Source organism: Gambusia affinis, linkage group LG14 (genome assembly GCF_019740435.1).
Source record: "Gambusia affinis linkage group LG14, SWU_Gaff_1.0, whole genome shotgun sequence".
Lineage (NCBI taxonomy): Eukaryota > Metazoa > Chordata > Actinopteri > Cyprinodontiformes > Poeciliidae > Gambusia > Gambusia affinis.
This window is the reverse complement of record NC_057881.1, coordinates 18504351-18519259: the sequence shown is the minus strand read 5'-3', so window position 1 is coordinate 18519259 and position 14909 is coordinate 18504351. Positions and strand designations below refer to the sequence as shown.

The 14909-nt window shown below is 40.4% G+C and overlaps 1 protein-coding gene across 5 annotated transcripts in view; it reads left to right on the top strand.

Moving 5' to 3' along the window:
- Nucleotides 1–14909, top strand: part of ppp1r9a (protein phosphatase 1, regulatory subunit 9A) — a 54346-nt gene that overhangs the window by 3554 nt on the left and 35883 nt on the right. For 3 of the 5 annotated variants that reach the window (XM_044137898.1, XM_044137899.1, XM_044137896.1), the window contains exons 1-2: nt 3353–3757; nt 5483–6976. In XM_044137898.1, coding sequence (XP_043993833.1) covers nt 5585–6976 — 1392 coding nt within the window. In that variant the 5' untranslated portion in view covers nt 3353–3757; nt 5483–5584. Of the gene's footprint in view, nt 1–3352; nt 3758–5482; nt 6977–14909 lie in introns of those variants that run through there. The other 2 variants (XM_044137900.1, XM_044137897.1) reach the window with 1 other exon arrangement.

Genomic DNA, 14909 nt, shown 5'->3' with positions numbered 1-14909 from the left:
TATTTTTAGGTTGCTTAGCAACGTCTTACACAGCCGGTGTTTAGACAAGTATGAATGCATCACAAGAATCGTTGTATTTGTAAAGGAGGTGTTACACAGCCATCCGATCAAGGGGAGTGAGCCTACCGGATGTTTGCGCTGGAAAAAAGGCCTGATTTGGAATTTTAATGTATAAATTCAACTTTCCTACACGTAGGGGAAAAAATTTATCTACTGTATCTTTCTATCTATCTATGGGATAAATTTACACTGTTGTGATTATTATGCTGTCTGTTAATCCTGATGACTCAAATCAGTTAGTCTAGAGGCAGGTGTTGAAAAGATAAAAACCTGGAACACTTTACATTTTGTGCTTTTAAATTCAGACTGGATAGATGTTGTCGTCTTAGGATCTTGGTCTTTGAAAAAGAAACTATTTAATCTGTCTCTTATACACAGGGCGGCATTATATTGACCTTTGGTAATAAAGCAGAAAAAAAAAAATCCCTTGGTCTCATATTTGATGAGGATATGTCATTAAAATATTATAATCAAAATTTTGTTCTAATTTCAGATCCAAAATACACTTATCCTGTCCAAGAGTGATGTAGAAAAACTAATCTAATGCTGGACTATTTATATTTTTATATAATTCTTTATTGTCAAAAAGTCTCTGCCTGATCCAAGATGCTACATATATCAGAAATAGGCTTAGGCTGGTGGAGGACATGCTTCTCCTAACTCTACTACATTTATCTACTACAATCCCAATTTTTTTTATTATTTGACATTATTTCTCCTATTAACTTTATTTTCTGTGGGGTTTTTTTTGTTTGTTTGTTTTTTTTTTTTACCTTTGGTTGGCATTCTGTATTGTTGTCATACTTTTTCTAGAACAACACCTGAACAAGTTCATGTTCTCATTCTAGAGATGAGGCACTGGATCCTGGCATTCTTTCTTTAACTGCTTCCCTCTTCTAGAGAAAGAAACTGAATGAAGTATTTCTGTGACTAACTGTGTGTACTGTCCTAAAAGATTTACAGCTGGTTTATAGTTGCGTTTCTCACCTATGTGAAGCCAATAAATGTAATGGGCTTTGCACAATGGGACTGAATTATGTGATTGCTTTTCACAAAATAACTTGCGGTGACATTTGCCGTGATTTGATGCTATATAAACAAACTGAACTGGATTGAATTTAAACGGTGAAAGCCATTTCAAAAACATAAAACATAACGTCAGTGGGTTTTGTTTTGTTTGTTTTAATGGTTATCCAATGTGATAGTCCAAAACTGTTAACGGAAAATATATAATTGTCAAAATTGTTTAGAGTTACTTTGTTAGATTTTCTGTACATGTGAAATTAACAGTGGTCTCTATTTTAACACAGCAGAATTACTGAAGTAACTCTGGACCGTCTGTAAAAGTAATCACACATTTCAGTGTTGACAAAGCTTCCTTGTTTCCTCATGATTAATCACATGATTTTCTGCGTTAGGTTGTGTGTCTGTGAACTGCTGTGTGACCCGACCAGCTGCAATGTCTGACTTGCATAGATCCTGCTAAGCATGAATGAGGAAAGACAATATTCAATATTCCTAAATTATTTGGAAACTAAATTCTTAAACAGGGCTTGTTAAAGAGTGAAGAAATCCAGGCCTAGTGAAATAATGAGATTTGAGTGAATTCATTTTGGAGATTACGTACTTTATATTTAGTTTTTATCCCAAACAAATTTAAACCGTCTAGTCATTTCCAATACAATCAAGGCATACATAGGCAGGTGTTTGTTGTTAGTTCAGGACTAAACTCTAACTACATGTAATCATGTCACAGTGGGTGTACACGGTTTCATTTTACAGTTAGTGACCCAAAAATATATAAACATTTCACAGGCATAAACAAAAAAGCAGCTCTTTAGCTTTATTGGACTTTAAGTGCTGATACATGTTAATAAAACATACCTTTAAATCCTAAAAATGCAGAATATATGATTACCTCCACTCAAAACACACCTCTTTTAAATCTTAGAGTTGAGAGTCAACGCTAAGATTATTTAAGTCTTTTAAATAACTCAAACAAAAATAATTTGATATTTTATGAGTTTATTAATATGTAGCTACCGAAGGAGCAAATTAAGAGCTGCGAAGGTATTTTTTTTAAAACTGAACAATGTTTGTCTCCAAAACATGAAGTTGGAGTGGAAGAAACTAATATTATGATGTGAGTGTGCAACAGTTTTGAGGTTTTGAAGTAAGTTCCTGCGAAGTTGTCATTTTTGCAAGTAATAACCTCATGTGGGTTCTGCAGAGAAAGACGTTTTGACTGAAGATTCAAGCTAATGACAAATCAGACCAGGGATCGTTTCAGAGTTAGGCTATGCCCAGGATCTCTTCAATACATTAAACACACCTTGGCATACAACACAAGAATTTATTCATTTTTTCATTTGTTTATTTCAGTCGTAGCAACCCTCCCAACCCCCCCATGCGAGAGGATGCGGCCCAGAAATTCCTTTTTCCACTGTTCTATTTTCAAGCATTATCACTTCTGCCAAAACTTTCTATGGCTGATTCAGATCGCTGAATCAGCTGCTAGTGCAACACTTGTGTTTGTTACATCTGTCAAATGACTCACACCACTCAGGGCATTTCCATCACCAATGGTCAAAATCTTCCGATCTGCTGGAATTTTAGTTTAAGGAACGAGAACAAGCGAGACTGATCAGATTCAGTCTGACTTAAACAAAATATGCCCTTCTTTGTGACAGAAATGCCTCATGATGAATAAGATACACACTCGTGTTTGCTGGTATAATGTTGAACACAGCTGTCATTTTTCAGATCGCACGTTTTGTCCCTGTACCCTTGCAATGTGAGTCTGTTCTGCGAAACAAATTGTGCTACTGTCAATATGGCAGAAAAACTGATCCAATCTGGTTGACAATTAAACTTTTGTGTTTCTCTGAACTATCAAAAACATACACTGTGATGTACTGTAGGTAAGACCCTGACTACTTAACACCACTCCTTAGAACCCAAATAAAAAAATAAAATAAAATAAAACCCAAACTATCACTTTAAATTTAAATTAAAAGTTCTGGCGGTTGAACTGCAGCATGACATAACAGCTGTAAACTTCCGCGGCACCACTTCCTGGCCCCGGCACCGCCGTTTGGGAACCCTCTCATATGGACCACCAGCATCAGTGTGGTCCTTGACCCCACACCACCCAGAGCGTCTACCGAGCACTCATCCTCCAGCGAAGTTACAGTCGCTGTGTTTTGGTATTTATGCCAGACTGCAGGCTCACTGAACCCCCCCACACCCTCCCTCCGCGGCGCAGATTATCGGACCGAACCATTGCCGCAGTTTGGGTTTGAGCACCTGTCACATGACGCTTTCTATTTCCACGCCGCTCTTCATCAGCGCCGCGAGTTCGTGCGCTTTGGACGCGACGTGGATGTGGATCGGACGCTGCCCTTCGGCGAATGCTGCGAGAGTGCAAGCGCTCAGTGAGACGGGCTGCCAAATTGCCCCGACACCCCTATTGTGCAACTGGCAGCATCACCCACTGCCTGCAATGGCGTTGAAGCGGCTTCAGTGTGTCTAAGCGTTTCTGTAGTGGCGATTCCGTCCTGGACCACTTACGAGCGTGGGAGAGAAATGTTATTTTTGGGAAGCTTTTCCAGCGAGAGCATCCATATTTCCCTCCGCATTTGCCCTCTGGATTACATTTCGTGCCTGTTAGGAGCCCAACGAAGCTGGAGCGTTGAATGTAAGTCTTTTTTTTTTTTTTTTCCTTTTTTCTTGCAGTGGAGCCAGATCGCAGTGGTTTTGTGGCGAACAGTTATAACTTCGCCGTCTTGAAAACACCGAGAACATTTGACCGCATGTGTTCCGCCTGTTTTCAGAAAGATACCAAAGGAGATAAATGTAAATAAATGCACGTTAAAGGGCTCCGGGGAAGAGAAAAGGGGGGGCAGCCTGAGCTGTCATGTTCTGCGCGGTGTGGTGATGTGCGCTTGTTTGTCTGATTCAACCGAGTCAGTGCTAAAGCCTCACTTTTTTCTCCTCCCAAACAACATTATGATCTTCTTTTTCCCCTCCACGGTGGTGTTGGAGATCAAGCCAATCAATATATTGCTCAAGAAATTCACAGAAGTGACCCGTAAGAGTCCAGCTTGGTGAATAATGAATAGTGAACCAGGACATTTAGGTTTCAGTCCCTGCTTCTGTCACTCTTACATCTATACCATTCAGGCTGCGGGTTACAGAACAACTCGGGTTAATGGATTTTTCATGTACCGGATGGTTTTTCCTGTATTCTTTTTTTATCTCAGTATTTCCTGGTGTTTCACCTCTCACAGTGTGGTATGCATTTCCGAACCAGATTAAATATTAATGGCTGTAGATATGGAATATTTGTCTGCTTTAATCCAGTATTGCGGCGTCTGGAAGCAAATAAACATTGCCAAAACGTGCCACATGTCTGCAGCAAAACATTAAAGCTCATAGTAAAGATTATATAGTTAGTGAGTGATGGCTGACATTTTGGAAAAACCACAAACAAAAAACATAAGGCATGTGATGGCTTGAGGAGATGAAAGTGTTACTGTTCTTAATAGAGATGTTTATCAAATAAAAAAAAAATAGAAACTAAAACAAGTATATTTTCTACAGCTTTGAACACAAATGTATGATTCTTAACATGAAGTATAGATTTTTAAATATCAGAGGGTGTGACCTAAAGACACTAACAGGGTAATCGAGGTAAAACCGCACAAAATTGTACGTCAAAACATTCCTGCAGTTAAAGCTTTTAAATTAGAAGCACCGATGTTGACCCTCCCCCACATATTGCTGTTGTTATTGGCTGGCTGAAACAAGGCTAATGCATGTTTTACTTAATTATATATAAAAAAAAATTGTCAGTTTTTATTTTCTGGTAAAAAATAATAATCAATAAATTTAATAGATAACACTATTTAACCTGTAATATTCATTATGCTACAGGAAGCAGGAATGATGGTTGCTTATCAGTGCGCTCATGTACATTTTTTAAAACATTTTTATATATACCATGAATCTGTGGTATTCTTATGCTTGCTTAAACCTTGCGTACAATAACATTGAGCAGTATATTTGTTTGGAGAGTATGTAGATATGTAATTGATAACATAAATTATATTTTCTATATTTTATCTATAATTGTTAACAAAGTTAAAAGTTAGCTACGTATGATTGATAATGTGTATGGAGGTACATCATGAAGTGTCAGGAGGAAGAGTGAGTTGGGCAGTGCACAGAAAGATACAATACCTGCTTCTTCATTCAACATCCTCAGGCAGGACTCTTCATCCCAAAGTTGCCTCTGGTGCTTTTACTGATGTGTGTTTATCTCTGAGAAAACACTGTGGCTAGAATAAAGAAGTTCTGCATTGACTGTTGTTAAGATCAGAATATAAATTCAGTCTACTTACATCTCTTTTCCTCTCTGCAGGTGTGACTAGGCTTAAAGCACTGGAGTAGGCCCAACTAGACTTTGGACTCTTAATGAGGTCACAGCAATGCTGACATTGCCTCTAAACCCAAAGACATCATCATGCTGAAGACGGAGGCTTCGGGGGAGAGGACCAGCATCCGCAGTGCCTCCCCCCACCGTAATGCCTACCGGGCTGAGTTTCAGGCACTCAAGAGGGCCTTTGACCAGCCTCGGATTGATGGAGACTCGAAGCCCAAAGACCTCGAGCGGGTGAAACAACCGAGGGGTCGCCAGTATGGCGCTCACGTCAGCCGCATTAAGGACATGTTCATGCAGATGGGCTCGGAAAATACAACCAGTAAAGCTAGGGGTCGGGATGAATCTTCGCCGCAAAAACTAGTGAAGCCCACAAACTTCATCAACAAAACTGATGGATCAGTCATCAAACTTCAACATTCTTCGTCTGCTGAGAGGATTGGGGGTGCAGGGGCAAAGTTTTCCGAAACCAGGAAACTATTTGAACAACAGTCACGTGACCAATCCCAATCACCAGTCTTTCCCTACGGACGCGATAAGAGGGGCTCTCATGAACACCTTGATGACTGGAGAGGAGCGAGGTCCAACAGAGGCAGCACAGACTCTCTGGACTCTCTGTGCTCCAGAACCGAGGCATCATCGCCAACCGTTAGTCAGCTAAGTGCTGTTTTTGAAAATGCTGACCAACACAATCAAGGGGGGTCCTATAGAGGAGTCGGTAGGCGAGCCCTCTACTCACCTGATGGATCCTACCGCCAAGGAGGAGATCTCAGCGAGGATGAGTCACGACAATCTCCAATCCGCGGAAACTACCGGAACAAAATCGGGGGCAAGCTTCCTGCGTCTTCATCCACTGAGGACTTCCTGAGCCCCAGTCCTGGAGCAGATACTTCTGAAGCCAAAAAAGAGGGTTCACGAGATAAAGAGAGCCATGATAAAACCGGGGAAGCTTCTAGAAGAGACAGGCAAAATTTGTACAATGCCACCACCAATGGAAGCCAAGTTAATGGCTCTTGTGAAGAAGAAGAAAACCCCTCAGACTCACTGACACTTATTGAGGACCAAGAAGTCATCAAAGCCTCAAAATTTACACCTAGTACTGTGATAACCAATAAAATTTTTGAAGATGTTACTCATGAGCCGCTGCCCACCACAACCCCGCAAACTGGAGAAAGCAAAGACGATGTGGATGCTTTGACGCAGAAAACATCCCCTGAACCACCCAAGGACCAAATTGAAGAACCGGAGGAGGAATATACAGGAAATGAGAGGGTGATTTTTAATGCAGATGGGGACGCTTGTTACCAGGGATGGGGGGAAAGCTGCACCGATCCCGATGATGACCTGTATGGTGATGACGAGGATATTGTCTACGACCCAGGCTCCGATGTGACGGAGATCCCTGGTCTGCCGGAAGAAAATAAGGAGGACATCCCACCAAAGAGGAAGATTTGCTTCAGCACGTCTCCCATCACAGTAAGCTGGATGTAGTTTAAAAATGTTGTGCTAATACATTGAGCTCAGTTATACCCACAAACAGTAGACTAAACAGCAGACAAACAAATAGTAAACTACAACAACAATATACTCTCCATTCAAGAGTTAAAAAAAAAAAAAAAATCTATTGTTTCAGCGTGAGACCTAAACCACTGTGAGTTATTGCAGGTTCTTCATTGTGTTCCTTTTTTACAGCTTTGTATAGTTTAATGTCTTACTTGCTAATATGGTGGCAGATGAAACATTGCTCTCGGGGACTTTGACGTGTTTATGAGCACATCTGTGCATGTGTTAGTCATGCTGGTTCAACGCCCACGCAATTATAACACAAGACACTGTGTTTGTGTTTTCTCCTGCAGTGTTTTGTTTCATTTATTCCAACGGCAAATTCATCATGATATTGTTTGCATCACCCAGGCAGAATCCATGTAAACCTTTTTCTGCATATTGGGGCCCTTTGATGGAAGTATTTGGTAGAGGTTTACACTAGCTTTGGAAAGGTGGTAATTACAAGGCAGTGGCGTTTGTTCCATCTGTCTTTTACTTTATTTCAATACTGTATTTAACGCTCCGCTTCACATAATGCAGCAAGTGTTTGAAGAGATGGATTTGGAAGATTATGCAAAATATTTGCCCGCATTTGTCCTCCAAGTACTCAGCTTAACATTTGTAGGAGCAAACAACATGCCCTTTTCTTCTCTATTTTTGGTTATGCGGTCTGTCTGTGACATCTAGTTTCTCTGCCTGAGACTTTCAACCGGTGCTTGGCAATGGGGTGAGACACTGCTTATGATGCGAAGCAGAATCTTGAGAAATGTAGGTTATTGTAGAAGAGCTGGAGGTGGAGCTGTAACAAACGGCCAGGGTGGTTGTCACCAAACCCTTTTAACACATAGTATTGAAGCAGAACAATTAGCCCAGTTATGCTGAGGCAAAAACCTTCACATTGGCTAACTAATTACCCTGAGCTTTCTCTGCAAAGTGTGTCATTTTGCCCTGTTTTTCTTCTCCCTGCGGTTCAGACCCAACACACTGAGAAAAACAGGTTTAGTCAATGTTGCCTAGTACTTATGTTTTGCTGTCTTATAAATAAGTTCAGAATAAATATTTTTGTACATCACTTATAAAACCATCTTAAATACATGTATCTATATTATAAAAATGCATGTAAATTAATTAAGAAAGTTAGAATACCTCATTGAATGTTCGGTTTTTCCAAAAGAAAAGTTCCCATATTAATGGTTTATCTTTTTAATTTAAGGTTAATGGAACTTTCATTGCATGAAAAACAAAAACAAACAGGCCCATTGTTTTACTCATTGGTCATAAAGGTTTACGAAAGTGTGTCTACTAACTGGTTCGGGGGTGTAATAGCATGTGTGGAAATTTCCAACACTTGCACATTACAGCAAGTGTCTAAAGTTTGCAGCAGCTCAAACCTCTATCAAAATGCTGAGTTGTGAATTGCGATGCTTTTCACCTGATGTGAAATGCCTGTTTGATTTCACGTTTGTCTTCAGTTTTTGTTGTTTATTTGCTTGATTTTTTTTCAAGATGTCAGAAAAACATCCAGACTGAGGTTCTTGTGAGAGTATTAACACAGTGAATCTGAATACTACAGCTCTTGTTGCCCCATTTAGCGTGCAGTTTTTTGTTGTGGTCTTGCGTTTCAAGGCTTCTGTTTTTCTATGAAAAGCCCGGACGCTCATTCATCATATTGAATATTCAATAGGGCTGCTGCCCCAACCCCACAAGCAAACTCACAACCAATTAGACATGCACCCCACCCACCTCTTCATTACACTCCCCCTCTGCTCTCAGCACATGAGGAACAAACAGGGTTCTGTCTTTTGTTCGTCTTTATGGTGAAAGACACAAAGCTATTTTCTCAGCCCTCAGCACGAGTCCAGCTTGACCCCAGTGGGTAGAGACTGTAGATGGTTTCGAAATTCTGTTACATAATTCTGATCAAGACTTAATTCTTATGCAATGTATTTCTCCTTCTTTGTAAAATTATTAAATTATTGTAAACTCGATTAATCACAAAGCTTTTAAGTTGGGCGCAGAAAGACGGTGATCACATTTGAGAACACTTACTTTGTCTTCTCTTTTCTAAGATTATCTGCTATCAATAAGATTGTCTGTAGTAGGTTGAGTAAAGGTTTTTTTTTAGTCTTCTTGAGTCTGGCAACACTGTTTAAACAGAAACTGAATCTATTTGCTCTAACCTCTCCATTTACACAGTGCTGTTCATTAGTGAAACGATAACCTTTTTTTTGTTGCGGTCCAGCTGCTTGTTTACATCTCTTCAGTTATCATAGTCTCCAACGGCGGCACTTTCTCAAACCAGGTCTTAGGGTGAAACATTTCGGGAACACTACAGCAGAACGTTCACCTGCATGCACGGGCAGATAACAAAACCAGTGGCGGATAGCATTGTGCTGTCTGTGCTTAACACATCTGATAAAAATACATTATATGTGTCACATGAGCTCTTGGTACGTCGAAGACGAAGACAGGCTACTGTTTTCTTAAATTAGGTCAAAGCTAAGGGTCAAAAGCTCATATGAGTTTCGACACCATAATAAGATCACAGCGCCACACAGTGGCTGGGCATGACAATTACAGTGGATTCAAGGTGTCTTCGCAGTTTCATCTAAATGTGGAACTTTTCCCCAATCAGCATCCGAAAATAGTTTCCAGACAGCCTTCTTTCCCAAACTTGGCCTAGAATAAAATACCGCAGATGTTCCTTTGACTTAATTCTCCACGGGGTCAAATTCTGTCCAGCTGCTTCAACGTCAGATTTTCTGAGCTCGTGACAGATACGTCACTTTGAACATGACAAATACCATATCTGCTAAACATCAGACTACTTGCACCATCTGGGTCAAAGTTGACCTCGTTCTCTGTAAATACATGCTGAGCTGCTTCGTTGGATGTAAATCACAGCTTTTTACGTCCTCGCTGACCCACTAAGAAGTGACCGCTTTGAGCCAGCAGACGCAGCGGTTGTCTGCCATACCAAGCGGCAGCAACCAACGGAGAAGAGTCGGGTCTCATACTAATTGAAACTGCAGGGTTTATCCCCGACATCCGTTCACTTGTTCAGCGTGTGGCCAACAGATTAAAGCGCGGGCATTAAAGTTGATTTGGTCCTCTATCACACATTTAATGCGCTGTTGTCAGAACGCGTTGTGTTCAGCTTATCCGATGCTGAGAACCTAATGTGTGATCTGAATTTATCACGCACCGACCTTGGTTGTGTCTACAACCTAAAAGCTACAACCGTCACTTGTTGCTGCCTTGCCTCTTCTCTTTTACTGTACATCAGTCGGACATCTTGGGTCTCTGCAACTCTGCTGTGTCAATCAACCGTTGGGTTCTCTCCTTCTGCATGAGTGGTTTTCACTTTTTTCATAACCGTTTTGTGCCTTTAGAGCCACTGTGGCTTCATTAGTTGCGATACTGCAGTATCTTAATAGAATTAAATAGATGTGATGAGTGGGGCAGCAGTTAAATGGCCACTGAAGTGGCTCTGTAATCGCCCCGCTCTACTCTGATCTCAATGATCATACACACAGAGGCGATGTCCATTAGTTTCTGCTGCTGTATCATCACTGCAATCCTGAGTCGGATGGATCTGAGGTCAGACCGGTGATCAAAGTGATATTTAACCGCCACCCCTACGTAGCAAAGGTTTCCTGAATGTAGACGGGTGTTTGTTCTGGCCAAATTGATTTGAGGTATAGAAGGGTTTTGTTGACTATCCATATTTATTCATCTATCTATTGTTTTCCGCTTCTCTTTGGGTGTAACAGGACCATGAGGGAAACACAAAAAGTTTTAACGACTGCATTTGGTAAAGGATGAAAGAGAGTTGCTCATGCCAACACAACAGACACAATCCCAGCTCACATTCACTCAGTCCCACTCCACAGACTTGTCAGGCATTAAGAGGTGGTTATTTCTCTTGAGGATTTGGAAACTCTTTTATGTGCCTTCGGTTCAGGACGTGGCAGAGAAGCCCCTTGGCTGAGCCAGTGTCTGTTCTTCCTTTTCCTCTTGTGCGCAAAAGTTCATTCTACAGATTTTTATCTTATTTTATTATTTATTTTGATGTGCGACCATGTGGGACTCCAAAGCATCCTTATGTGGAGCGTGACTTAATACAGTCATGTAAAGGCCGACTCAGATTAGATGAGCTGTGGCCAGCAACTCTGGCCTCCAACTTTGCTTTCTGGTGGACGGGATTACTCCACTTTAGGACAGCCCGCATTTCTGGATGCAGATATACGGAATTACATTCGACGTGGATTACAAACTATGAAATATTTTTGGAAAATCTTCTGGAGAAAACAAGATTATTTGGACCCTTAGCTGGTTGCAGTGTTTGTGGAGCCTGCAAGCCAGAACCTGTCAGTCAGTTCTGTCAGCGAGTCTGCATGTTTTCCCTCTGGGCCTGGGGTCTGTCTCCACTAGTCTGTAGGTGACAGGCAATGTACAATCTGGATAGGTCACCAGTCTATTGCAGGGGAGTACATGCACACACAAAACAAGCACCCATACATACAAATACACACACCTCTGGGCAATTTAGAGTAACTAGAGAGTTAACCTTGAATAGAATGAATAGAATAGAAACAACCTTTACATGTGTAAAGGTTCACACACAAAAAAGTTATTTTATTAATATATAATAATAATAATAATAATAATAATAATAATAATAATAATAATAATAATAATAATAATAATACACTCTATAAGACTGTAACAGAAAATATTGTGCAGTTGTTAATGTTGCGAATGTTTTTATTAGTATTAATCATCACCCATTAATCATCATTGGCCTGCTTTAATAAGTGCTGGACTCTTTCGCTAAATTCATTTTAATGTCAATGTCCTGCACATTTACAGTAATTAATTGGTGCCTATTAATTTTTCTATTTTCTATTCATTCAAAGTGACACTGTTTTTACAGTGCTATAAAGTTGCCTGTGTGAAAAATTGAAAAAAAAAAAATTTGGCTGAGAAGTATTTTATTATCCAGCAGTAAAACTCAGCGGTGATGAAAAGTTTATTGAAAACAACCTATTAGATGTTGGGTTTTTCCTATAACGATCCTCCTTTCAGATGCAGGAAAAGGAAGAGCTACAGCTCTGAAGCATTTTTATTTTTTCCTTTTTTTTTTTTCCTCTGATGCTTACAACTTTTGACTCAGATAATGCCTGTATTTGTACATGGATCCTACTCACTCTAATTTTAATGCAGTTGTGTTTTTGTTTTCTTGTTTCGGGGCCACCCGATCCTCCACTGGGCATACATTTTTAATCATCCAGGAAAGAGGAGATGGACCTTGTGCTTTTTGTGGCTGGTCAGGTGTTGTACGTCAGCCTCTGACTTGACCAATCTTCCAGTGCCCACCACTACAAATATGAAGTGGTCCTACCTGTGGTGAATAACATTAAAAAAAAGCACACTAGGCTTCTGCTGTTCTGTCATTTTTGACAGTGAATCAAAAGTAAAATAATTTGGAATTTATCCAGTTTTTCCTTGGCTATAAAGAGAATTGAATAATTAAAAACAAAATAGAATGCATTAAAACATACACATATTTGTAGAATAGTTCCAATCAGACAAAATTTTAAAGCTTTTTGGGGTAGGCCTCTACCAGGTAGTGCTGCGTTGCATACAAAAGGAATAGGAAATTTCTTTCCTATTCCTACTAAAATGGGAAAGAAATTTCCATTTCCTGGCAAAAAAAATGGCTCAGTCAGACCGAACTGAGTGATTTTAATTCTTGGCAGATTCTCAGTTTTATGGGCTTTCACTGCTCCATTCTAATCAATGACTGTCCTGGGATCTAAGCCATTCCCATGTAGCTTTGACTGTACGAAACCTCTGACCCAGTCTCAAGTCTTCAGAACCCTCTAACACGATTCCATCCAGGATTGTCCTCTATTTAGCTTAAGCCATCTTTCCCTGGCTGTACTGAATTTCCCTGTCCCTGGTGAACGAAGAAGATCCCCACAGCATCAGGATGCTATTTGCCACGTTTCACACCGGAGGTGCATTTCTTTAGGGCAGTGGGCTCTGTTAGATTTCCTCCACCCTTCTCTTTCAACACCAGATTGCTTTTTTTCCAATCTTCCTTTAAAAATCACCGGGAGATCCTGATAAAAACGAAATGTTTGCCACACTTTTCAGATATCAACTCCTGACTAATTTTGAACTGGGACTACGTTGTGTGAGGTTATCACATAAACACACAGACGTTTGTAGTTGTAGCTTGAGAAAACGTGAAAGAGTTCATGGGGCACGTGAAAACTCTTGCAAGCAAAAATAAAAAGTGGTCCTCTGCTGCTGCAACTTAAATGATATTTTACTTCTTATCCAGACATATATAATTTATTTTGACCATTTGATAAAAGACAGTTTATCTAATTATCTCTTGTAGGTTGTTTGTTAGTGGGAATCATGTCACCCAGTCGAATTGTGAAATAGCTAGAAATCAGCTTTTAGGTCAAAATAAAATAAGATTGAAACACATTGAGTTTTAATTACATTTCCGCCAGCACTCTTTGTTCATTTTAAATCATCGACTTACATAAATAAACTGTACTGAATGAAAATCAATCTGATGTGGTAAAAAAAATAATTTTTTTTTAATCTTCAGATGAGGATAGAGAAATGATGTGTCTCAAGATGACAGACGAGCTGACCTTGATGGGACTCTAAATTCCCCTGTTCTCACATTCGTCCCAATGCAGGAGTGTAGAGCGGACGTTTCGCTCGGTTCCTCTCTTTTCTCACATTCTCTTCCTCCCATCTGAGCATCTTCATAGCTGTCAATCTCTGTCTGTTATTGCCGTCATCAGCAAATGCCTCCTTCCCTCAGAATCCAGACACTCTCTTCAGCACCTGTCAGCTCCCAAGCTACTGTGTGTGTGTGTGTGTGTGTGTGTGTGTGGGTGGTCACAGGTAGAGGTAATGAAATGCAAATGTGCTGAGCTGTTGCACCAGAACGGACCCTGTTTGTGTGTGTGTAGTGTGTAGTTAATCCACTGTTTGTTGGGCTTGTGCTGCAGCACCACTTCTCCTGGGTTTTCCTGCCTCTCGTTGCGCCGGACTGCGTCCCACTGTCTGGAAGGCGACAGCCTTGGCACCAATACAGCAAAGACCCAGTTTAATACCATCAGAGGCTATTTGCAGGGAACGGGCACCATGCCGTGACTTCTTAGGCAGGGACTCAGACAACCCTGGAGCAAATTACTCCTGGCCTCATCCAGTCTTCAGCCGCTCGCTCTGTTATTTTTCTTCTTTTCATTTTCTTTATTTTCTCTCTTATTGCTCGTTTCACTCTTCAGTAGCCTTACTGTCTCCTGCTCCTCCGGTTCATGAGTCATTTTGTTTCTCTGCCTGTCCCTCTGGATTTTGCCTGCCCCTTATTTACTGCTGCTCTGTTTTTTTTTTTGTTTTGTTCTGTTTTGTTTTTTTAATTCATAGTCCACCTTCTCTCCATCTCATCTCTTATCTCTTTTGAGTATTTGTTTCTCTTGTCGTTTCTCTCTCTCTGCTGAACAGCTTTCTCCTCCGGCTCATCGTTGTCCATCACAGGAACCCTGCAGCTGCAGCACTTCACAGCTAAGCAGAGATGCTCGTCAGCAAAGCTTCAACCTCTGTCATGATTCAGCATGTATAAATAGTTAATAAAATGAAAAATTTAGCACTTTGAACCATCAGAACAGCATTTTAAACTCAAATCAGACTGTATTTCCTTCAGAAGACATGCGTGGCTCACAATTCCCTTTTTATTAATGACATTTACATAAATGTAAATGCTCTCCTCCAAGAAATGAGTTTCCTGTATGTGTGTGTAAAGACGTAGAGCGGCTCTTCTCTGAAATCA